Source organism: Haemaphysalis longicornis, unplaced genomic scaffold, assembly GCF_048455015.1.
Source record: "Haemaphysalis longicornis isolate Haplotype H1 unplaced genomic scaffold, Haemaphysalis longicornis Haplotype H1 scaffold_9, whole genome shotgun sequence".
Classification (NCBI taxonomy): domain Eukaryota; kingdom Metazoa; phylum Arthropoda; class Arachnida; order Ixodida; family Ixodidae; genus Haemaphysalis; species Haemaphysalis longicornis.
Window position 1 is genome coordinate 45,620,591 of NW_027526460.1, and position 24,322 is coordinate 45,644,912.

The following is a 24,322-nucleotide window of genomic DNA, read 5'->3' on the forward strand; positions in this document are numbered from 1 at the left end:
TTTTCATTATTTCAAGCCTCTCTCGGTACACCTCACCATCGGCCTTTCTAGATTAACAACAATGTGGTCCTTTAAAATTCATACATAGAGCCTTAAAAGTCCATGAAAACCCTTGAATTCGTCATATAAACCAGCACGAACCTGGTACTGTGAATGTGTTGTACGAGTCCGCTCCACAAACAGCTCTGAAAATACTACACGTAGGACTCCGCCTTGCATCGGATCGTTTCTACTAGAGTCCATTCAGAATTAGTTTCTCGAGTGTGTTCAATGGGGTTTAGAGCTTCAGCGCCCCAGAACGATCAAAACGCCAAGAGTTCAGCCCCCCCCCCATCCAGCTCCCTCCCCCCCCCCCCCCCAAAAAAAAAATCGGCGCCACGTGTTCAGGCAGCACGTGATAGCAGACTGGTAACTATAATTATGTCGAGTGAAATTTAATGTCAAGGGGGAGGTGGCGAAACATAGCGACTTCCCTCAAGTTAAGGCGTGGCGCTACCCTCGTATAGTTATCCCGTTCCCGGGCGGTGGTCGCTGATCTATCTTCTCTTCCCCATTACCCCTTCCTTTTCCTGCCCCAACCACCTTTGTACCACTACCTCAACCCATATTTCTACTCCCTCCCCTTCCTTTTCTCTCCCTGCGATACATATGTGGTGCAGGCTGGGAACCTCTTTCCCTCTCAGTCACCTCAGCTCACCTCACCTCGTTCGTACAAAACATTTTCATATTTTCTACGCTCAGGGGATAAAAAAAATGCCTTAGGATTGCAGCGCTTGTCAGTTTGATATTTTAGCGACTCTTGACGTTGTTGAAGAATGCAGTCTCATTACAATTTGAGAAATTTGTAAGGAGGCAGTGCAGTTCGTACCTTGTGGTACTACGTTAAAACTTCCAATTGCTGTTTCAGTGTTGTGTATTCCAAGCCGTAACAAAAATGACTTGCACGCCCTCCCCCCCCCTCCCCCCACGAGTTGCTACAGATTTGTTTTAACCTCCTAAGATGACGTTTTAAAATGTTAACTGCTCCCAAATTCGCCTCAACTGTCTTACCCCTGCTTTTACGTACAACAAGCTTGCTTCTAAAAAAAGAAGAAGAAAAAAGAAACGTCATTTAACGCAGAAATCGTCCCATCCTGTTTGCTCTAGAACTCTTGGGCACGTGTCACAAATCTGCTCTATCGTAACAATCAGTGGCGTGTCTAAGAAGGTACAGTTATACCGCCCTTCCTTTCTCTGCGAGGGAGGCTTTCATAAAATCGCTATAGCCTACCTTGTTGCGCTTTCGGATTTGTTACCAGACGCTTGCGACGTCCATTTTCGAGAAATGCGCCGAAAGAACACGGTTTCCAGTCGTGAAACACGAGATCCCATCTGTATTGAGGGTTGTCACTGCGGGTCCCGAGCCGTGGAGCTTCTTCAACGCGTCTTTAAGCACACCCGCACCATCTGCCTTATGACCATCTCTACTTTTTCGATTAAGGGCCCTCTATGCACCCTTAAGCACCTTTGGTAATTAATACCATACCATATTTATTTTAGCCACTAACACGACACATGACCGCCGAACATAGTTTTGGCGTTCCTCGCCTGACAGTGCCCGTGCGTCAAACACAAACACACACGTACATTACTACTGTTACTACTACTACTGCTACAGTCCATGCCAGCGATCTTGAGCGCATTTTTTACGATCGAATGAATCTCTGTTCGTTTTTGTGCCGAACTCTACGGTTCTACTTTTGCTACTCCCAATTTTCGCCGCCCGCTCTATCCCATCTGCCTTCTATATTTAGCGAGCTGCCAGCTTTCTGGTCTGCACTGCATTTTATACTGCCGTGTGTTTGCTTCGTTCTTTTTCGTTTCTGCTTTAGTTGTCGACCTTCGTCTGCCCCTGTCTCTATTTACCTCCTCCGTGTGGCCGCTTTCGCTTTTAAAAACCGGGCCTGTTGTCATATTTGTTGGAGTCCTCTTTTTTTTTTTTTTTTATAAAGTCGTGCGTTTCCCACTCTCTTCAGAGCCGAGCGAAGATTTGGGGAAGGGGAGGGGGGGGGGGGGGGGGTTGACCTTACTCTACGCTATCTTCACGTGCCCGGGTGCTTTTCTCTTTTTCCTTCGTCGTGCGATTATCTGGGCATCTAAGGGGACCTCCTTGTTTCGTTTTGTCGTCTCTGCGAAAGAAAAGACCCAGGCCGGTAGAAGGACGTCTACTACGCGATGTCGTTTTTCTTTTTTCTTTTTCTTTTTTTCCCGTCTTCATCGTTGTTTCGAGCCGCTGTGCATAGAAAGTGAAGTGGCGGGCTATGTTTGTCCGCAGTCTCGAGGTCTCGTTTTTCTTTCCTTTTTCCCCGCTTTTATTTCACCCGCATCTCAATTGTGTGTTTTGCGCATCCTGCCAACACCCCCTTTTTATTATTGATGCCTCTGGGCACCTTGCTTTTTTAATCTTTGCTGGTTTCGCCGGGGAGAAATAAAGGGGGGAGGAAGGAAGGGGGGGGGGGAGGTTGCGAAATGTGTGGCCGTCCGTGGCAAAGGTGGGAAGAAAGTGAGAAGGGAGGGTGGGGTTGGTTTCGAAAGGGAGTCCGTTATGCGCGCCAGTCTGTCTGTGCGTAGCGACGACGTTTTCGGTTTTTTTTTTCCCCTCCTGTTCTGTTCGTCTCGCGCCGACTTGCAGCTTCCGTACTACTGCTGCCGCTGCGCGGGCCGCGTTTGTTGTTATTTCGTTCTCCTTCTGCCGCGTTCGTTCCCTCCTCAAGGTCGTCCGTTCGCCTTTCAGCCTTGCCTCTTTATCTGCTCTTTAGCGCTTCGCTTGGCTTTATTATTATGTTGCCTCTCCGTCCTTCGTAGGAGGAGGATGATTATTCTCCTTTTTTTCTTCTTCCTGTTTCGTTTGGCGGCGCGCGCAATCGCAGCACTCGTGGCCTTTTTCTAGTTCCCCCCCAGCTCTCTTTCAGTTCATTCATTCATCGCGCTTTATTGTTGCCTCTTTCGTCGCCCCCTCTCACCTCCCGCCGCTGGCGAAGCTCTTCCGCGTTTTTGTGATGAGTGGCCGCATTCCCTTTTTATTTGTGCCGCCTCTTCCTCCGTTGCTGTTTTTCTTTTTGGCCGGCTTTTGTTCATCGTCGTCTCTTTCTACCCGTCATTAGTCACCCGTCGTGGGTGCGCTTTCTGCGTGTTTGTTTTTCGTTTTCGGAAGCGCTGTATAGCACCTTTCGCTATCGCCGTCGAGGATTGCGCAATGCTGTGTTGCCGTCGCGCCTTCTTGCCCTCTTCCTTCCCCTACTTTGTGCGCGTCCTTACGTCGCCGCTTCCTAGTGTGTGGCCTTGGGCTTCGCGAGCGTGAGGTCATTGATAGCTCGCCGTTTCGAAATTTAAACTGGATGCTTTGTAATAAATGACTCGTGTAATCTGACGCGGTGACGTCGAGAAATATACAGCGTACTGTTGTTAACAGCTTGGGTGTCGTCAGTCGCAAACAAGAAAAAGAATCGGGAGACGTTTCATTCTGTGGATGTGCGTGGTGAGGAAAGCTTACATTAATAAACCAGTGAAAAAAAAAAGCGTTCTTTCACTGTTGTTTATTAAGCAATTATGAATCAGCAGGCCCGGGCTTACACGTTTACAAGCTTAGGTGACACTATTAAAACAAAAAATTATAGGTACGAACTCGGGCGATGATACTTTTTTTAATTAAATCGATTTAAACCTGAGTGGTGGAATGGATGCGACAGCGCTACCGCCAGTACCTCAAGGAGATCTGGCCTTGCAAGGATGTGCAGCATTGTGGGATACGATTTTGCACAGTTGTGATGGCTCATGTCGAATGAAAGTCGTACCCCATTGCCTGATTGACTTTTTTGTTTCCCATTTTACTGGCCTGCTTTGCGGTGATGAATCTGACGTTGGTCTTTTGTCTGGAAAAGCATGTTGGCATCAAAGCAAGCCGGCTTACACAGAACTGCTATAAATGAAGGAAGCGCTGCTTTTATCCGCACTGCCTGGAGGCAAGCGCCATCGTTTCTGGCAGCCCTGATGGCGGTGCTGGAGTGTGTGTTCCATTCGCTGTGTTGCTAAAGTCGCACCAGTTCAAAATGTTACAAATTTTTCTTTGTTCCCACTCGAAATTGGCTTCTGAAATTGGTTCGAAATTCCGAACGAAATTGGCGTTTAGAGCACAAACATTCGCCACAACTTTGCCGACATGCACAGAGATCAGCCCAGTGTGACACCGTGGTCTTTGGTGCGAGATTCTCGAGGAATTTCCTCTATTTGAGTTGGCTAGAATAGAAGGAACTTTGACGTGTCAACCTTGTATAAACGGAGTCAAAAAATGGGTAAGACGTTTGCTGAAAATGAAGTGGCACTGAATATGAAGCAAGGCACGGTTTACAATATTAAATGCCACTAACAGCTGTTTATTCCCGGTTAGTAGCTCTTTGTATTCCATTTCTTGTTTTGTAAACCCCGTCTGGCTTTGTATTCATTATTCCAACACATGCACATGTGTCAATTGAAGCACTGCTCGCGAAGGGGCTTGCTTTCACTGTTGGATTTGTCGTCGGAGGCGAATGAACTTTGAGAGCGCAAAGTGGCACAACAGGCCCACCAGGGTGGCCCTTGCTGCATTGTGGTCCCTTCACTTCTACCCACCACGGTAGCTCACTGTCACTGGCCATGGCCTTTGGCTGCTGATCCCAAAGACATAAGTTTGTTCCTGGCTGCTGCGACCATTTTCCTGATAGAGGAAACAAGCAAAAATGCCCGCGTGCTGAGATTTTGGCACCTGTTTTTTAATGATCGCCAGGCGGTCGAACTTTATTCAAAGCTTTCCACTATGGTGTGCCCCATAGCCCAAGTGCTGCTTCAGCCCTTAAAACCCCATCTAAATTTTAAATGAAATCGGAAAGAGTTAAGTGGGGACCCTGTGGGGTGCCGAGCGGCCCTTGCTGTGCTGTGGGTGTTTCATGCCTCTGGTGCCCGCTGTGTCATGTAGGCTGTTGTGCGAGCGTGAGTTTGATGTCGGCTCCCCCTTTTTCTGTCTGTTGCAGGTTGGGGGCAGCATGCACGATCCCGGTGGTGGGGGTGGCGGTGGTGGGGGCGGCGGCGGTGGTAGTGGTGCAGCGTCTGCGGTGAGTGGTGTCGGTGCCGGCAGTGGCGGAGGGAGTGTGGCGGCGGCGGCGAGTGTCGGTGGTAGTGGTCCGGCTGCCAAGCGGCCCTACCTGGGTCCCGGCGGCCAGTACCCCCAGTACCCTCAACAGCAACAGCAGCAGCAACAACAGCAGCAACAGCAGCAGCAGCGGCAACCCTACCCCGGACAGCCCAGGCCGCCCAGCCAGGGGTACCCGCAGCAGCAGGTGGGTGTTTGTTCGTGTGCACAAAATGGAAGAGCACTTGGTTGCTGCACAACAGACTCTTCTGCAGGTGTAGACATGCAATTTGGTACGCTCAGGCAGCTCTTTTAGAAGTGCGCTATTCCAGTGATGTACGAAAGGTAGCTGGTGTACAGCCATGGACAGATCAAATGCAAATGTGGAAATATGAACCTGAACCCACAAATAGCACCATCTCTTTCCATCGACGAAGTGATGAAGTTTGGAAATGTGACTTTCCAAATATATCACAAACGCGTCATTATGTGATCTTCACTAACCATTTTATTTTTGTTTTGTGTTCTGGATTATATTTTCGTGTTCACTTTTCATGTCTATGACTGTACATGTAGAAACAGGGATGTGGAAAAAAAGAAATCGTGTATACAGTTAAACCTGGATTTAACGAAGGTGTGAAAAGGGCTTCAAATTCGCGAAAAGGCGTCCTTTCAGCATAAGTTTGGTCCTTGAAATGTGTCAAAGCACTAAAAAGTGTCAAAAGACAAAAGTGATACTGAAGTTATGTTTGTGAATACAAGGGGTAAGTGACCTTGCTTCTTCGGAGCGCTGTGTAGTGACTAATCTCGTGGGAAAGCAGCTCGCGGAAATCACGCCGTTTATCACGGCGAAATAAATCTTTCATCTTGCTGTTTAGTTTTGTTTCTGCTCATTCACGCGAGCCTTAACTCGAAGCCTGCTTGTAACGAAAAATTGCGAATTTTTGTCGATTTAGTTGTATCCGGGTCGAACTGTATGCCGAATTTGATTGTGCTACAGGGCATTATTTTGAGAGCCTTATGGCGCCATCATCTTTGTGGCTACAAACTCGCCATTGGCAACAATGGCTGAATGTCACTCATTAGAAAGTTGATGAGTAAATTTTTCTTTTATGCGTAAGTAATGAGCAAGTATTATCTCGCACTGACTGTTGTCTGCCAGAGCGAACACTTTGTCTTTGAGGTTTTCGTCTCAAAGTGTTGAGTGTTCATTTTTTGAGTGTTCATTCAAATTTTTGAGTGTTCATTGAAACACCCTATATATTGTGTTTACATGTGTGTGCGAGTGACGGATTTCGCTCCTCGCCTAAGGAACAGTGATGACGGGGGTGTCTTTTAGTACAAACTTGTGCACACACATGCATACACGTGTATGGACAGAGGCTGGGCTTTGCTTGAAACTAGATGTAGGCCAGTTGGGGCCTTCAGTGCTTGCTTGAAATAAAATTTCGTACTCTCTCTCTTACTGCTCTCCTTTTGAGAGAGAGAGAGAGAGATTGTCCCCTTCGCCGTTGGATCTGCTCACACAGCGCATGAGAATTAGTGCACGTTTCTGCTCCAGCTTGGGCGTTGACCTATGTGGAGGGGTGCACCAGTACAAGTGCATTTGTAGTCCCACTCTGGTGTGGTGAAATAGGTGACTGGTAAAAAGCGCCAAGGTTCATGGGCACGTCGTCTGTTCCCGCAACTTCCGGTTCGAGGTCTCTCCTGACCTCCAGTACTTGGCGGCTTTTACGCGCGTGTGTGTGCGTTATTTGTTACAGAGTGCTTGCCTTTCAGAGGATCCCCAAGTAGGATTAATGGTTGTTATTCATTGAATGCGTGATGCACGAGTGTTTTTTTTTTTTTTTTTTTCCCTTCCCCGGTGGAAACAGATAAACAACACGCGAACATGCACATGAAAGCCGCTAGCGTACGGGAGGCCAGGAGAGCTCTCGAACCAGAAGTGACGGAAGCAGACGACGTACCCATGAGCTTCTGCACTTCTTACCGGTCACCTATGGTGTGGTTGTCTTTTCAAGCCCGAATGACTGAAGGCCCACTAGACACGTGTCGTATTGGGTTGAATTGACTGTTCTCCCCTCTGTGCACTTTGTCCTCTTTCCACAGCAGTGGCCCCCCTGTGGCTGCACTGACCAGGTCATCCGGGCATGCATTTAAGAGCGCCAGTAATGGTCCTACCTTCTTCCTTGCTCTTGTGCAGATGTCGCCGTACTCTACGGGTCCCCAGCCTCCCCCGGGTGGCCAGGTGGGCGGCCCACCACCTTCCCCCGCCCCGTCTCCGCAGCAGCAGGAGAGGCCCACCCCGCCGCCCCCGCAGCAGATGCAAGGCTCGGCGTCCCCGTCCCGCTGTGGTGACGGTCCCCCCTCGCGGCAGGGCACGCCCAACTCCCACCCGCCGGCCTACGGGGGCTACCCGCCATCCTCTTCAGCGGGGCCGCCCACCTCCTCCTCTTCCTCTTCATCGCTGTCTTCTTCCGCCCCGTCGGTGGTCGCCACGTCTTCATCATCGTCTTCTTCCTCCATGTCTTCATCAAGTGCGCAGGGACTTTCAATGGCGCAGCAGCAGCAACAACAGCAGCAACAACAGCAGCAGCAACAACAGCAACAGCAGCAGCAGCAGCAGCAGTCGGTGAGCACCTTACTCTTTTCAAGCCCCGTTGGCCCTCAAACAGGCCATATGGCAGTTCGTATCTTGATGCGTGCAGGAACAAACGTGGAACAGCACCTTGGCTTGCGCTCCCGCTGCAATTTATGGAAGAAAAAAAAAACAACTTAAGTAAGGCCACGTTGCTGTCTACCCTTCTGGTTTTTTAGGCCAGAGGAGACTGCAGGAGGGGAAATTAACACCTCTGGAGTCACAGCTTTGTTGGCAATTTTACAACACTCTGCTCTGTCCTGAAATTTTAGGGGCCAGCTGCACTCAATTTTCATCTGGACCAAATTTATTTTGAATGTGCAGTATGTACCTCCAAATCAGCTGGGACACGAGTGGTAGCCCCGTGAAATGCCTCGTTAATCCGTTAGAAGCGTTTAAAACAGCTCCGTAGCAGACGACGGTGCACCTGCCGGTGGGATGCGTAAACAGCCATGATGCACCTCAGACACTCTGGCCGGCCGGAGCTTCGTCCTCTGGCCAGCCGTGCAGCTGGAGAACCGGTTGAGCCCTGCAGTGAATGCTTCAACCATTTGCGGCCCCATGCACGTGTAGAGCTTGCACGCAGGCTTGCTCCCAAGCTGACGTCCATCCGGCCGCTCGCTGGCCGGCTGCAACATCACTTCAATGGCCGCACTTTCCTCAATTTTGGTTGCAAAATCACAGATTCTTGCTGATCACTTAAGTAATCCACGTGCATACTTCAGCTGTTGTATTTTGCGTCTTGCTCTCATTACGGAAATAGTGTTTTCAAGAGGTCGAAATTTTGAGAACAGAGTCCCTCTGCAGATTCAGGTCTACACCCAGTTACTACTCTTCTTCGCCCCACCGTAAAGTGATAGTATTGTAGCATTTTCCGGCCCCTTCAATGGCTATTGGACACCGTATGTCTGCACTGAATATATTTAGAGTTGGATCTTCATTCCGTTCAGTGAATTAGCCAATGGACAACTTTTTATCTTTCACAAATGATCCATGGGCATGCATGGTTGTCGCTCAAAGCAGTAGGAAAAAGAAGCAGAGGTGTCCTTCAGGAAAGCATCTCAACTATACAATATCAGTCAGTAATTCTTTTGTCCCAAGTCAACATGAAAGAATCGCACTCACATGCCTCTTCGTAAATGTACTTTTTTAAAAACGCCCCGATATGCTAGGTCACCATTGCTAGTAAACAGTGCAAGCAACTCTCTTGCAGGGGTGGGAGTTTAAAAAAGCGAAGTATTCTCGTGATCCTACCAGTTTCAGCGTCAGCTCAAGGTTGAGTCGGCATCGTATCTTTCTTCTTTGGCGGTGGTGCTAGTGAATTCAGCCCCTCATGTGTTGCTGCAGTCCATGAAATCTTCTCCCCCGAGTGCTCGCAAGACAGATACCAGTTGGATTTTCCATCACTGTTTGCCAATTGTGGTGCATGTGATAGAGCATGTTGCCTAAACCATTGGTAACTCCCCGTTTATCCGTAAAGCACTGTGTAAGATACTATTCAGGTGGGGTTGGAGCGGCTCAGGCTGCTGTCAGATAGTCGCGCCGCCGGGCAAGTGCCCGTTGGTCGAAAGGTTATCTGGTGGCAGCACTCATAACTGCATCCTGGGCTCCACTTGAAGGTACTAACGACTCTCTGAAGCATGTTGGCATGCACGTGAAGCAGTGTTATTCTGGCTGTGGCTTGATTTCATACGTACGTATTTCATGCACATCTGAGCATCGCTCATGTTTTTATAGCATCTGCGGGAGAGTACATGCTCTCGTGCAAAGTAAGTCTATGCCCGTGCAAAAGTTCCTGTGAACATTTGGCAACGCCGAGGGCTTCAACAATGTTGCTTCGTCTCTACAGTTGCTTATATTGGCTCATCAAAGCTGTGCTGCATCGGTTTAATCTGAAGGCGCATCAGATGTTCTACTATATACTGTAGTTAGAGCATCAATCATACCCTGTGTTGCGACCGGGCGGGGGCACCCAATCCGAGCTCCGTGGCCTCCGACATACGAGTGGTAGCGTGTATGATGCGAGCGGCCAGCCGCTGTTGCAGCCGTGAAGAAGTCCAGAAGCCGTAGGCTAACGTAACTGTTTACTTCATAGCGAGAGGTGAGCCGAAGCCAAAGAACAATGCCCCGACGGGCGATGTTACAATACAGGACTCGAGCAGAGCGACAACATCGATTCACTGCTCTAACAGGAATGGTTTACAACGCTTGGGCAGCTCTATTTATACCCAAAAGCGGTAACGGTCAAAACGCGAACAAGCGGCCACACGCCACGAACGTCACAGACACACACAACGCTCTTTCCAAAGTTCGTAAGCCGTTCATAGCCTCGGCGCACGTTGAGTCCGGGAGAGGGGAGAGAGGAGGACTTCACTGAGTTCGCGGGGCCTCTGTGTCCTTGAAGAGCGTGGAGACGAGCCTCGCAGGCAGCCGCCGAAGTTTTGAAATGCGCCGAAAGTGAAGCGTCTGACGCGGCTTGTCGCAACTTGTCACCGACATGGTGGCGCCTGTTTTCAAAGGCGCACCGTGGCTTCGCCGCACAGCCGAGGAGTGATGCGGGGAAGTACTGCGGCGCTGGCCGATACGTAACACCTGTCAGTGGGCACTTTCCTTTTGCTGGTGGTGCTGATTGTAGGAGTGTGGTAGATGATGAGGAAACAGCACCAGGTGGTCAAAATTAAGCCGGAGCTCTCCACTACGGCGTGCCTCATCGCCTGTGCAGTGTCGGGGTGTTAAATCCTTACAATCAATCATTGCGTTTCACCTCCCAGCTCCAAAAAGGACCGTTTCCGCACGGTCATGCTCTCATAGTAACGCCGACTGCAAATAGCATCCATGTTGGTCAGAAGGCTGGCTTTGCGGTGGATTGCTGCTGCCCGTGCATCTTTGTTTGGGATCGGCCAGAATGTCAGACAGGGTCACCGTTTCTCGGAAATTACTTAGTTGCGTTGCAGCCTGTTACGAATCATCTGTCACGCGTTTTTCGTTGCACAACTGTGTGTTGTCACTTGCACGAGTGCTCAGTGGCTGTCACAGCACACGGGCTGGTGTTGCAGAATTTGTTCACGTTGTTAGCAGTGCGAAGGGCCTGCTAAGAGTACACCAAAGCTGCAGACACAGGAACTGTAGCAAGCACAAATGTTTCCACTTGGCTTCCTCCAAATTATCGTCTGCTCTGTTGTCAGAGTCTGCCAAGCCACAAGGTTCCCAACACCTCCGAGCGGCTGGTGCTTGGGCAGCCTCTTTTCTCCTGGACTGGAGGGCGCTCTCGGAAACGCTCTTGGCAACACCTGTTTTGTGACTTTGTTGAAACAACAAAGAAACGTTGTTTCTCTATGTGTATCCTCACCTAAAACTGTGCTTTACACCATGCCACGATGTCGTACCACCTGCTTTTCTAGGCCAGTTTGACGTAAGCAATTTGCACTCACCCTTGGCCTGCAGTGCGCCCTAGCAATAGCGACGTCTACTGCAACATCAGCACACTGTCCATGTTTCATTCTACACTCAACCACCTGTTCAGTACCCTGCTGGGACGAGCCACTGCCACAGAAGGGGCCATGAAAATGCCCCAGGGGGGGGGAGGGCAAGTAGCGCGAGAAGGTTTTCTCGAAAACAAGGTATTGTGCAAGAAAAAGTTGTCTGCTCACCGATCGAAGTGCTGCAATGTGTTCTTCCCTGTACACCCTCGAGGGTGCCACACGTTTCCCTTCTTAGTGTCGCATTTCGTTGGCTGGTCTCGCACATACGGACCAAGGGTCAAAACCCTTGGTGCCACGTTACCTACCACGGTGGCCGCTGTGTAAATTTCCAGTGGCAGTGTCGACTAACTTGCATGTCAGTTGCGTTACTGTGTGTCAGTGCAAGTGGGAGGCATTTGTAGAGGCACTTGAGTCTACCATAGCACCACTTTAACCCACATTATTGCTGTGTTAGACTTCGATTAACAAAGGAGCAGTTTTAAAAATGCATTCAAGATTGCCTTTTATGGAGATGTCTCAACGTTATATGGACGCTGACAACATATAACGTGGTCTGTGGTCATACCCACGAGTGGCTGGTGAAGAGATCGCGTGAATAGCTGGCTTTTTTTTACTTGGCATTTAAATGTGGACATATATATTGCCAACCATTTTGTACCCCCCCCCCCCTCCCCATTTTATGTATACATTGATGCACAGCTGCAAGTTCTTTCTTACATTACGTCTCGAGGCAAATGTACTGGGCACCACTGTATATTATCCGTGTTTCAGAGCCCCCTGTTGTGAGTGGCTGCTCCTTTGATGACCCGCCCTATGGTACACGTGGTTGCATGTTGAGATCTGCAACAGAAGTGCCTCCTGCGTGTATTAAGTACCACCGGAAACAACATTGGAAATTGTCTGGCATTCGGGCTTGGTTTTCTTTACCTAATCGAAAGCCCCCAAGAACAGAGCGTCAACTTACTTAGATAGTTGTAATTTAATGTTTTGCATATGCACCAATTGCATAAACGCTCATTTCTGACTAAAATGTGGTGAGAGGTCGCATCGCCACAGCCACGGTAACAACCAAACATGAAGAAAAAAGTCTTCTACCAAGTGTTCAGAACAAAGCTGTTTATGAATAGGTTCTCATGCATTTTTTTTTGTTCTGTCAGTATGAGAACTGACAATAATTTGATGCAAAATTGTTTGATTCTGGGCAAAAGCTGAAGCGCCTCATCACTTGGATGGATATGCATTTCGAGTAGATTAGTTACCACTATCAAGATTAGACACCATTTTCAAGATAAGTAATAGAGGTTCCTCAAGGTTGCTGCTGTGCAATCTGTGTCTGCCATCTGGGTTTGCATTGCATTCCCTTCGTCGGCACTCCAAGCGCTTGCATGTCCAGTTTCCTCTGGCTCCTGAAGGCACCGGTCCCGCTGTCACAACACCCTGCCATTAAAATTGTGAGCTTTGCATATTTTCTGCTGTCGTAACGAGGAGGTCGTGTATAGTCTGAACTCTAGTTTCGCTGGTGTCCCACCTTCACGGAGTCTTTTGCAATTTGTGTTCGTACTTTAAACCTAGGGATAAAAGGGAAGGGAACGTGCAGTGCGAGGACTATACGGCGCTGCAGAGGTACACCACCACTGCAAACAAGCGGCAGGTGTCCATCACCGCTGTCATTTTTTCTGCTGCTTATGGGAGGACCACATCTTGGAGTTTCGTGCAATAAGAAAAGGCGAAAATTCTGGTGTCAGTTGAGGTAACGCAACGTGCAACAATGGCAAAAGAAAACGAGTTGATTGGGAAGGGGAGGGTGTACCGAGGCAGCCTTGATTTCTAATTAATATGCCCGTGATTATATAATGCTTTGCTTCTGCCCAGTTACTGAGCTACATTTTGAGCATCGGTTCGTTCAAAAGATTGCCTCGTTAGAGTCATGTGGACAGCACCGTTAATGTAAACTTGCTCAAAAAATAAGCTGTATAATTAGGAAAAAAGGGAATGGCCATGCGACCCACTAGCTCATTTCCCGCAACAGAACCTGTGTTGTCATACGAGCCAGCTCTGTGATTGGCGGAGGCTGGAAAAAGCAAACGCAAATTAAGCAGAGCTTATAAGCTTGCCGAACAAGCTATTTGCGCTTAAATTTAGTGCACATTCTTTTATCAATAAGAATGGTGGGGCAAACAATGGAAGTTACGAAAGCGCACGTAAACAGAAGTACCGATGCATACTGCTGTTGGTACTGCGCGCACTACGCTTCGTTTAGATACACAGCAATGCGGGGCTTTGGGGTTGTCTCAGACAACTATGGCCGATTGACACAAGCGTCTTACGGGACCATATTTGTCGAGCGAGCACCAGGTTTCACGGAATGATTATTTTCTCCATGAAAAAAAAAAGAAAACAAGCCAGGTTTAAATACAGTCACAAACAAACCAAAGGCAGAAGATGGCTTGCCGTGGTATGGTGGCGCCATCTAGGTCAACTAACAGTAAGCAAGTGTCTGCTCCACACCAAGTTTAGCTGAAAGACCTGTTCTTATGATGTCATTGCAAACATCGTTCAAACACTTTTTGGGGCGGGAATCAAAATTTTAGCTTAAATTGGTTAATTTCGCAGTGAATAAAACATCGTTTGCTTCTGGGCAAGCACTGGGGGCTATAGAACACGAAATCTTCCAAATAAAACAAACTTGTATTTTGTCTTCATGGCCCCTTTAATGTTATAAATGCATGGTGTCACCAAACTTTTTCATGCCACATTTGTGCCAGTGCACCCTGCCATGCTTAGAGGCTTTTGTTTGGATCCATTTGAATGTGTATCGTTGAGGGCCCCCGTGACGCAGAAAAGCCGGTGTTGGTGGTCGTGTAGACCGTGAACGAAAAATACCATAGCTCCGTCCTGCGGTGCCTACTGGAACCCTTGTAATTGGGGGCCGCTGTTTTTACAGATGGTTTACAAGGAGGAGCGGAAGGTTTCGTTGTTCGCAAATTCCACTAGGCGTACGCCGACAATGTCAGCACTATGGTGTAATACAAGGTAGTGCACGCTGATCCTTGATGCACGTGCGATAGATGCGCTGCTGTTTGTCTGTGCCAGGCGTGCCGCAGTGTCTTACTCATCGCCGAGTAGGATGATGCTATCGTGTTCATGCTTAGAAACGGAGCTTAGCTGTCCTCCCATTTTGTTTGGCCCCCCATTTTGTGCACGGCGGGGAGGTACTTGAACAGTGGTCACTGGTGGTGGTTGTGCTGCGCATCGAAGACTGTAATTAGCACATCGTGCTTGCCCTGATTGTCAGCGAAATAACGCCAGTTCCTTCCGAGTGAGCAGGATATTGAGGAGGCCTCTCCCACTCCAGCGACAACCTTAATTGTTTGTTCCTCCCCCTCTGTGAAATTCCCGTGTCGTCCTGCGCTCGAGTCTGGTGGCTGCCAGCTTTGCTTACTTGGGCTTGCCTTGCCAGCATGGGCTTCTGCTATAGCATCGAGGAGGGGAAGGGGTGGCTCTAATTCTGTCTGTTGATATTGGTAGATGAGCTAGCTGTACAGTGTGGCGATGAGGGGAAATGCTCCCATGACCTCTTGTATTGTACATGGCAAGGGCAGCTGGAGACTTCGTGGCATTCCTCTCCTGGGGAGGACGAGGGGGAGGTGAGGGATTACATGGCACACGAAGGGAAAAAGCTTCTTGGACCGGAATGAGACGCAGCCACCAGTTGCTGAAAAAGTGGCAAGAAGAGGCAATGGCTAGTAGTACAGCTTGGTCTGGGAGCCCATGGGCAAGCATCACTTTGGCGCTGGCTCGAGTAGGTCTGCGGTGAAGTGGTCTTTTCAAAACAATGTATAGCAGGATGGGTATTCCTGCATGGGCAATAGGTCTCAGATAGCATTCGGGATTGGTTCAGTTTCTCTGCCACCCACATGGGACGCTAGTAATTTCAGTGGCCACAAGCAAACCTTGTGCGCAGGGTTGAAACCGGACCATGGGCATTTTGTCATTGTCTCTCCACCCCCTCCCTATGAGCCCGCTGCTCGTGCGCCATCCCCTAGAAGAAAGTCGGCAACATATTCTTTATATCTTGTATTTCTGTATATCCTGAATTACACTATTTTTTGTAGCATTTTACTACCGATGAGCAACGGCGTGTCATCTTGTTTAGAACCATAGGTTGCAATCCTTGTAAAATGTGCCTCAGCCACAGGGAATTTGAAGCCCGCCTCTTGACTGCAACCCCATTTTTTTTACGGCAGGCAGCTGCAGTCCTACATTGGCAGTGTGCATTTAAGAGCCCTTCCTGCTTGCTTTGTCAAGGAACAAAGGTGCCGCCTTCTTTTATTGAGGCCATTGTTTGCTTCCGAGGTGTCTCTCGGGTACACTGTTACGGCGGTAATGGGGCTTGAGCAGGGTTTATTAAGTACGTGTAGTACGGGTACGGTTCCCAAGCCTCACTCTTCACGATCACTTTTTCATTACCCAGCAGTCGTGCGAAGATCGCCGATGTCCCCGCCGACAGTAGGGCTAGACCTCCCTCCGTGCCAACCGCAGTGCCCCGGCTTTGAGGCTCTCCTCTCCCTCCACGTTCGCGTCCTCTAATGACCGCCCAAAGAAGCCGCCGGCGCACGGCGCGGCGGGCGTGCCGTAATGCGGCTGGATGAATGGCTACCGCGCGAGTGAATGAACGGATGGATGGATGAGTGAAGAAAGCGAGGAAGGGGGGAGGGGGGGGTGATTATTGCGAGCCACGTTGTGACTGCCGCCGCCGTCGTTTCGTCGACCGTGACACTGAAGGGGGAGAGAGGACGGAAAGAAACGAGCCCAGGAGTTCGTACAAAGACGGACACCAGAAGAAATAAAAATGTACGGGTCGGGGCCTCGACTGTGGGCGCGCAGAGAAAGGTTTTGAATGAAGTGCCTTCCGTGGCCGAAAGGGCCGCCCTCCGCGAGCTAAAACGGGAGCGTAGGTACAAAGTGCGGCGAGCAGTGGAAACGAAGCCGAGTGAAAAACGCAACCCCGGAAATAAAAGCGACGAACCGGGACACATCGTAGCTGTGAGCTCTAAATGAGTGTCACTGGAACGGCGGTGCTCTTAGATCCTTCTTTGCCTTCACTGGTGACTCGTGCATTAACGCGCCGCGCCGCGTGGCTAGTCGGTGCATACCGGAAAACGACTGCACTTGTGTTTTTCCGCATGCGCTGGTTGGATGTGAATGCAATGAGCTATCACGGAAATAGGAAATTCTCATGGAATATGTGGCGGCTCTTCGGTGAAATTGGCCGTCCTGGGGAATGCCAGTGATAGTGAACACCCCCGATGAGACCATGCGCAGAAGTGTATGACCGGTCACTTTGCGTAAGTTAGCCGTCGTGACCTTATCCCTGGGGTCATAGTGCGCAAGTTCAACGTAGACATTTTAAATCCAGGCAACAAATTGTTTACTGGGTTTGTACTGTGAAAAAATTTGGTTTGCACTGCCTCAACCACGTTCGTCCGCCTTCTTTACAGAGTAGAATGGCTCCCTCTTTTTGTTTGCGCCATCTCGGACGGGATAGAAACGGGCCGTGTAGACGCAGTGGCGCGTCGAGCGCTCTCGTTATGTCGATCCTGATTCGCTTCATTTGGAGACAGAAAGTGACTGCTACGTAACAGGGTTTTCTTTTATGTTGCCGCCGTGCTGCGCGGTCACGTGGCGTGAAGCGATAATGATGGGCCTAAGGTTTCTGGCAGTCTTCAACTCGTTCCTGAATAGGTCAGTACCTGTATGGCTCCCGAATTGAGCTGGTGAAAATGTGAATATTGCTTTTGGAGCTTGTTTGTTATACACCTACGGTCAAAGTATTTTGTTGATGTGGTTTAGCGTCAGCAGCAGCAAAGTGGGTGGTCTTGTTTGGATTTTTACATCTCGAAACCGCGCACGCTCTGTTTACTTCGTTTGATAAGTGGGGCAAGGCAGACGTTTTATTGTCGGGATTGCTTCCGTCTGGTTCGTCGTCCAGCTTTTTTATGGCCTCTGTTGAAAGTAACTTTTTGGCATTACTGCCCTTCCCCCCCACCCTCCCCACCACCACCGCGTTTGTTTTCTGTGTCTGTAGTATCTGCGGGATTGCGGGCGAACCCGGATAAGATATGGGCCTCTTGTGTGCGCACTGGAATGGCCCTTATCGTCCGCTCAACGGGCTTTTAGTTTTGCTCTCATCAGTTGACTCAGTCTTGGCGCGTGGTGCAGTTACACCCTCAACACGGGGGAACCGCCGGCTGTTTTAACGCAAAGCGCCTTTTTTTATAACGTTTTCTTAATGGGTGTTGATATTGTCGTGCGACTGAACCAAACGGCGGATTGTTTTGTCGCAGAATGCCCACACACGCACGCGCGCCGTGTGCAGCGAGGCCGCCTGCCCGAATGATAAAGCCGCGCGTAGGTAACTTATTTTGCAGCGAAGGTGTTTGTGGCCATGGTTTCACGCATTTTCTTCTTTTGTTCTGCGCACAAGGTCGCGGGTTCGATTCCCGGCCGCGGCGGCCGCTTTTCTGATGGAGGCGAAAAGCAAAAACGCCCGTGTGTACTACGAGATTTCGGCGCACGATAAAGATCCCCAGGTGGCCAAAATTAATCCGGAGCCCTCCACTACGGCGCGCCTCATCGCCTGCGTTGCGTCGGCGCGTTAAACCCCACAATCAATCCTTTTGTTCTGCATCAACAGAGACGCGGTGCGCCCCCTCACGGGTCCGCTTTCCAATCACGTCCGTGGCTATTTTCCTGCGGCTCCCCCAAGGTGGCGGTAGTCGTCCACGCCGCAGCTTAAAGGGACACCGAAGACCTTAGTTCGTCTAAATAGATGTGTTGAAGTGCTCAGAAAACGAATATACTGGTCTCTGAGGCAGTACCTTTAAAATTTTCTCGTAAATAAAACAAAAAAAATGAAGCTACCGGTCGCCCAGCAGAGATGAGTAAACTTTAGTGACTGTTCCAAGAGTCACGTGACGAACAGCAGAACGAGAAGCGCGCACTCAAGCTCTGAAAGAAACACGTAGAACCCTTTTTTTTTTTGTCATACGCCATAAATAATTATAAATGTACGGGTATAATTCAAGCCGTGCCGACATTCGCAAGCTGCAGATTCGGCGTAGTCACGTGCCTGTTACCTTTAACTACGTAGACCAAGGCTGCGCTACGTAAGTCTATCTGCCGAGCCGTAAATTTGAATGTCTTATTCGAGTTTTCAAATGAAAGTGCACACGCAGAAGCACACGTACTGCTCGTGCACCAGAGTATACCTGTAGGCATTGGGCGCTGTTACATGTGGGACTAACAGATGGCGCCATTTGTCAAGCCGAGTGCATTGAAGCGACCAAAGCCCGACTCGACTATCCATAACGAGACTGCAAATCAAAAGAGCGTTCCTGACGTTCTCGCTGCGGTTGCGCTGTCCGCTAGACGTTTTGTAGGTAAAATACAGGCCGCGCGGCACATTCACATTGTCTAACCGCCATGCACGTCCCGAACGGTGCCGAGATTGGCGCATACACAGCGGTAGCGTTTAGGGCGGGCAAGTTTCGTCGTGTGCGCCGAGAGCGCGACCAGTGGCTCCGTGCCGCTGGCGCGATGGTTCGCTCGGTAGGTTTAACTTTTCCTGTTGTACCACACCGCTATCCTACTCGCTTCCGGCCGTTCCGGCCTCTGTTTGCGTCACGCGAAACGTCATGAAATGGCGCCAGGAATAGAACGAGTTTTTCAATTGGGAATTTCTCGGCAATTAAAGCCCCTTTCGCTGCCGAATGAACGCTGAGAGGGCTACGGGGCAGCTGAGTTTTCGTCTGAGCCCAGCTTGCTAGTTGCTTTCTTTCTGTGTCCCTTTAATCCCGAGGCTTCCCATGACTTCGAAGCGCGAGGCATTCGTCTGGGCGTTTGCTTGCTTGCTTGCTTGCATGCTTACAGGCTGGCTAGCAAGGATGGCCTTCGCTGTTCATGCACTTTCATGGAGCGGACAGACTCGTTATTTTATTTTTTTTTTCTACTTTCTAGCTGGCCTTGCGCGCGGGAAGCGTCCCACTTCAGAGGTGGCATGCACGCGGACTGGTTTATTCTTGTCACGCCCGATCTGACTGAACCAACCAACGAACGGGTGTGGCGTGCGTAATGTGGTTTCCTTGTGTTTTCGTGACATTCCCGTTCCGAGCATTCTTTTAAAACTCTGATCCAAATCGCCGTGCAGCTGCCGAAGCCGGCCACTCCTGCCTCGGCTACCGCTTGTAGCGTCCGTATGAGGTTGGGTGACCGAAGTAGGGTTCGAGGTGAGCCGTCACAAAGGGTCTTTTTTTTTTTTTTTTTTGCATATAACCCCGAAGTGCTAAAAACACTTCAGTATTTCCATGACTTCTGGAAAATGCTGGTTTGTATTGCGATGCGTATCGCGCGTTGCGATATTTCAAGCAGCCCAGCAAATATTTCAATTAGCACGGTTTTATTACGTGGGAGTGTTTTTTTTTTTTTTTTACTTATTCTGATCAGTGTATTCGCTATTATAAGAACACTATTCTTCTATACGTGATCGCGCAGATAGTTACCGATGCCGCGTGAGTGTTATTCAGCGACACCGCGCCCTCGACGCTTCGTGTACCTTCGGGGGTCGGTTACACTCAGCGTTGGTCTCCGTAGATACGTAGATACGCCTCCGGGGGTGCGCTACCGGCTTCGCTGGTTTTTGTCTGATCGAAAGTAGAGCTGGAGGAAAACTGTTCGGAGGCGTTTACTTTTCTGCCCCCGCCCCCCACAACTACTGTCGGTGGAAACGCAGCCTCACATGAGGGCCATCGGAGCTGCTTTGACGGCGAAACTGGTACACACGCAGTAAGACGTCGCCCGTACGGCCGAGCTTTCTGTTATGGAACGGGACGCAGACGCGAGGCCATGGCTGAGCCGGACCGAGGTTTATTTGCTTCTTTCTCCTCTAGCCCCTGATCCCGATGATAGTACGCGGTCGTCTTCCTCTTCTTCCATAATTCCGTAACATACTCCCACCCCCGACGGTGGCGCTAGTGGTGAGGAAGTGCAGAGCAGATTAGTCTAGGCTTGCCGTAGATTAGTCCAATGTCAATCCTGCGGAGTCTGGAGGTGGTAGATGCCTTTCTGCTTTATCCTCCATCGATGCTTTGAGGCACGATGCCTTCTTCTTGACACTTTCTTGGCTAAGACGGGGCACGCTGTTTTGCTCGAACCGGAGTGCCTAACGAACATGGATAAATCGTATTCTGGATGCAGCCTCAATCTTCTGGCCAGCGGTCCCTTTTCCCTTTTCTGTTCGCTTTCGATGTTCCTTTTGCGCAGTGTCTGAGTATTTCCCACTTTCGTCTGCATCATAGCCATTAACCAGGTTTTCCTTTCTTCTAGTGGTAGAACGGAGGCTTCAATTTCACGTTCTTGAATTCGCTTGTTCCGGGGTCTGCTAGTAAGCCACTCGTTCCGTGACGGCAGTGCACGAGTGAATCTCTTCCTGTCGTGACACGAAGAACCACTTCCATTCGTTGACTTAATCTTCCTGTTGTCTATGTGCGATGGCTTCGTGTGCTTGGCCGCGGGCGCATCCGAGTCCGAGATGGTATTTTCATCGTTTCGGCGGAATGTCATGGCCCCGGCTGCTCGGTCGAACTTGGTCTTGCTGGTACATCCCGCGGCCTGGTTTACCGGCGATGTTGGAAATGTAGGGTCGCTGTGCTGGTCCATCCTCTCTTCCACAGACGACGACGAAGCCACGGTTTCGAAGGCAGCCCTTGTTGCGAAGGGGAGGACTGCGCTGGCCGCGTCTTTTTTCTGGGAGGTGCCTCCTCTTAGAGGATCTTGCGTCGGTTGAGGTGGCGACAAAGTCTTCGTCGCGGTGAACGACGTCCTCAACGTTGCCTGAGAGATTCGTTCCTTTAATGAAACCTTCGTGCGACTTATCGCGTATGAAAACTCTTCGCCTTCTTCTAAGTCTGCCACAAAACTGTCAAAGTCGAGAAGGCTCTGGATATGATCGTCCAGCTTTCGAAGTTCGTCTTGTTTTTGTTCTGCCATACGGTGCAAATCGATGAGCATACTTATATTCGATGGTGACGATTCCAAGACCCGAAAAGTGGTGTTGGCTAGTTCCGTTATGTCCGCCCGGAGGATGACCCGCGAACTGATAAGTTGGTCCACGACCTGCCTGTCATCCAAACCAGAGAGCGTAGCGAAGCAAGGGTCGGGACTGTCCGATGGGTGGGGATCATCTCCGGGTTCTAGGTGGGAGGTCGGTGTCCAGCACGCAGCCATGGCAGGCAAGGTTCAAGGGTGAGGCCTCCGAAATGAGAAATCCGAGGAACCTGAGGCCACGCACTACCTCGAAGGCGCTGCGCCGTGAAGTCCGCTGGTCCGTCGTTCCCGAGTTTCACGGCACCAGAAATGTTATGGAACGGGACGCAGACGCGAGGCCATGGCTGAGCCGGACCGAGGTTTATTTGCTTCTTTCTCCTCTAGCCCCTGATCCCGATGATAGTACGCGGTCGTCTTCCTCTTCTTCCATAATTCCGTAACACTTTCCTCGCAGTATCTTCCTTCCTCCATCCGGCCACCAATTTTCCCCCTTTCTATTGAATTCTGGCCCAGTGTCTTGCGTGGGGGGCCCCTGTCGGCGGCTCCTCTGCCCCCCTCCCCGCTCATCTAGTACATTCCCGCTGCGTACCTTGATCGCCGGGCTTAATTCCTTCCTCGTCTCGAGATGCGTTTCAGATGCGTTTTTAATGGGCCCGTCGGGGAGGAAGGAACGAACCTTCTCTTAATCGTGCGCGCGTGCTTTCCTTTTTTTTCCCCCGCTTCTCGTCTATGCCCCCCTGTGAGTCGCTGCATGCCGTATATCCATTCCCTCTCCCCGTCCTTTCTCCGCGATCACCTTCGCCTAGAGCTGTCTTCCACTACTCTTTCCGGGCGCATCTCCTTTCACTCCAGTCGGGTGGCGACGAACAGGAGGACTCCGTCCTAGCTGCGCAAAGCCTTCGCGGACGGAGTTGGCTTGGAGGTGTTTCCGTCCTCTTTCCTGGTGGCTGAATTTTTTTTTGTTTGTTTCGAAGGGTTATTATTCACCCGCGCAGTCTTCGTCGTCGTAGTGGCTGCATGCGTCATCGCGGCGGTTCCTCGTGCTGTTCTTTCGGGATTGCCCGAGAAGCGATCGCGACGCTGCTGCGCGCGCGCACTCGAAATGCGATTCGCGATCAGCGTATAGTACGCAAGAAACCAGCAAGAGAAGGAAGCATTCCTTCGCTTTCTCTTTGAAGTCTACCGACGACACGCGCGTCGTATCTCGCCATTTGCTTGATCGGACGACTAAATTTTGGTCTTGCTATCTCTCTGGTAACGCCCCTTTCCATTCTTTTCTTTCTTACGCTATCTTTCTGCGTTTAGCGTTTGATTTTTGCATTTCATATCACCGTTTTTAGAATGATGAACGAGGGCAACGATTAGGCGGTTGACGAGACGCTGTTCCAGAAAATGCCGCGGAGCGCTGTTGCTTTTTTTTTTTTTTAAGTTCGGGCTGTCGGCGGCTCCTGTCGTCGTTGTCGTCACGGTAAATCAAGTTGTCGAACGATGGTAAAAAACTGATAAAACCGGTTCAAAACAAATCAACATGATCTAAACTATTTTAAAATACAGGAATAATCAGGATTCAATTGCATTAATAACGGAAATTTGTGAAATTCCGTCCCGAAGTTGGTTTCAAACGCCAGGTTTTCTCCTGTAAAGCACACTTCTTAGCATGCTGCGGCGTGTGATACGAAGGCGACTTACGGCCATTTATTTGCTCAATCCGGTTCAACGCAGGAGAGGGCGCCACCGCCTCAGCAAGCGCGCGATTGCTGCTCCCACCGGTGCTTCTCCGGTACCCAATCAGCACGCGCCGTGTCGCAAGAGATACCAGGTTTCTCGTTAGTGGAGTTTGCCCGGATTTTGGTTTTTTTGTTTTTCGGCCGGGAGTTGTCTTTGAGACACAAACGGCGCACGTGCGCAGGTTTTCGGCAGATGCAGGGGTGGAAGTGCTGCGCCAATCGGACTTTCCTGCCCCATCTTGCTCCAAAAGAGGTATTGCGCCGAAACTATTCCCAAGCGATGGCGTAAAATGCGAGGCAACTGCGAGATGATGTTCAGTGCCAGTCGCATTGCGCAGGGAGCAGGCACAGTCTCGTTTGTTGAGCTGTCATTCACGACGTGGCGCGCTCCGGCGGACTCCCTGAACTTAGGGGACTTCGAAGCCAACTTGGGATGCGGCAGTGCGAAAACTTTTGCCCCTAAATGCAGCTTCATCGGACAGCGCGCTGTGTCGTGAAGCATGCGTCGTCAGCAGCAGTCGTTGCAACCTTCCCGCTTATTGCCAGAAGCAAACAAAATAAGTTTTAATTCCCTGTCGGACCCCTCGCCATTTTATCGTATCGCGAGTGTGCGTGCTAGTCCAAAGGTTGACGTCGCCGTGCCGTTGGAACAGGCTGACATAACGGCGTGCCCCTGGCACAAGCAGGAGGGTAGATTTTGTTAAGCTAGCAGCTATCATAAAGTAATATGTTCGGTAGGTCTACCTTGCGTATACAGCACTGCCTTTTTTTTTTGGGGGGGTGGGGGGGGGGGCGCTGGGGGGGGGGGGGTACATATTCTCCTCCACCCTTCATCCCGTAAACCAGCTGTTTGCCCTCGAAAAAAACGTTGATAAGCACTGGTGCAATCGTTATTTTGATAAGCACAATGCAGTTACGCGTTATTTTTTGTAAATAAAAGTCTGCAATACGCCGAGGTATTTTTCTGTTGTGTTTTGTGAACATCATCTATTTTTAATTTCTCTAGATTCTAGCCGTGTTTAGTTCGGCGATGCATCGAATTATCTCGTTTCTTCGTTGTTTCTTTTTGTGCAATTTTTTTTCCTTTATCTTTTTTTTTCACTTGTCTAGAGTCTCGTCGTTCTGTGTAGAATGAAGTTAAACTTTCAACAGCTTAGGTGCGGAAGTGACAATGTTTGCGTTTCTCTGGCCTTCTCGGAGTTGTTTCTCATGACCGTGATGGTGTTGT

At 50.0% G+C, this 24,322-nt stretch overlaps 1 protein-coding gene across 4 annotated transcripts in view; it reads left to right on the top strand.

Annotated features, from left to right (window-relative positions):
• The window catches only part of LOC144153683 (trithorax group protein osa-like), a 177,937-nt gene that overhangs the window by 54,053 nt on the left and 99,562 nt on the right, over positions 1-24,322 (top strand). For all 4 annotated transcript variants that reach the window (XM_077685349.1, XM_077685348.1, XM_077685351.1 and 1 more), the window contains exons 2-3: positions 5,046-5,351; positions 7,347-7,775. In XM_077685349.1, coding sequence (XP_077541475.1) covers positions 5,046-5,351; positions 7,347-7,775 — 735 coding nt within the window. The remainder of the gene's footprint in view (positions 1-5,045; positions 5,352-7,346; positions 7,776-24,322) is intronic.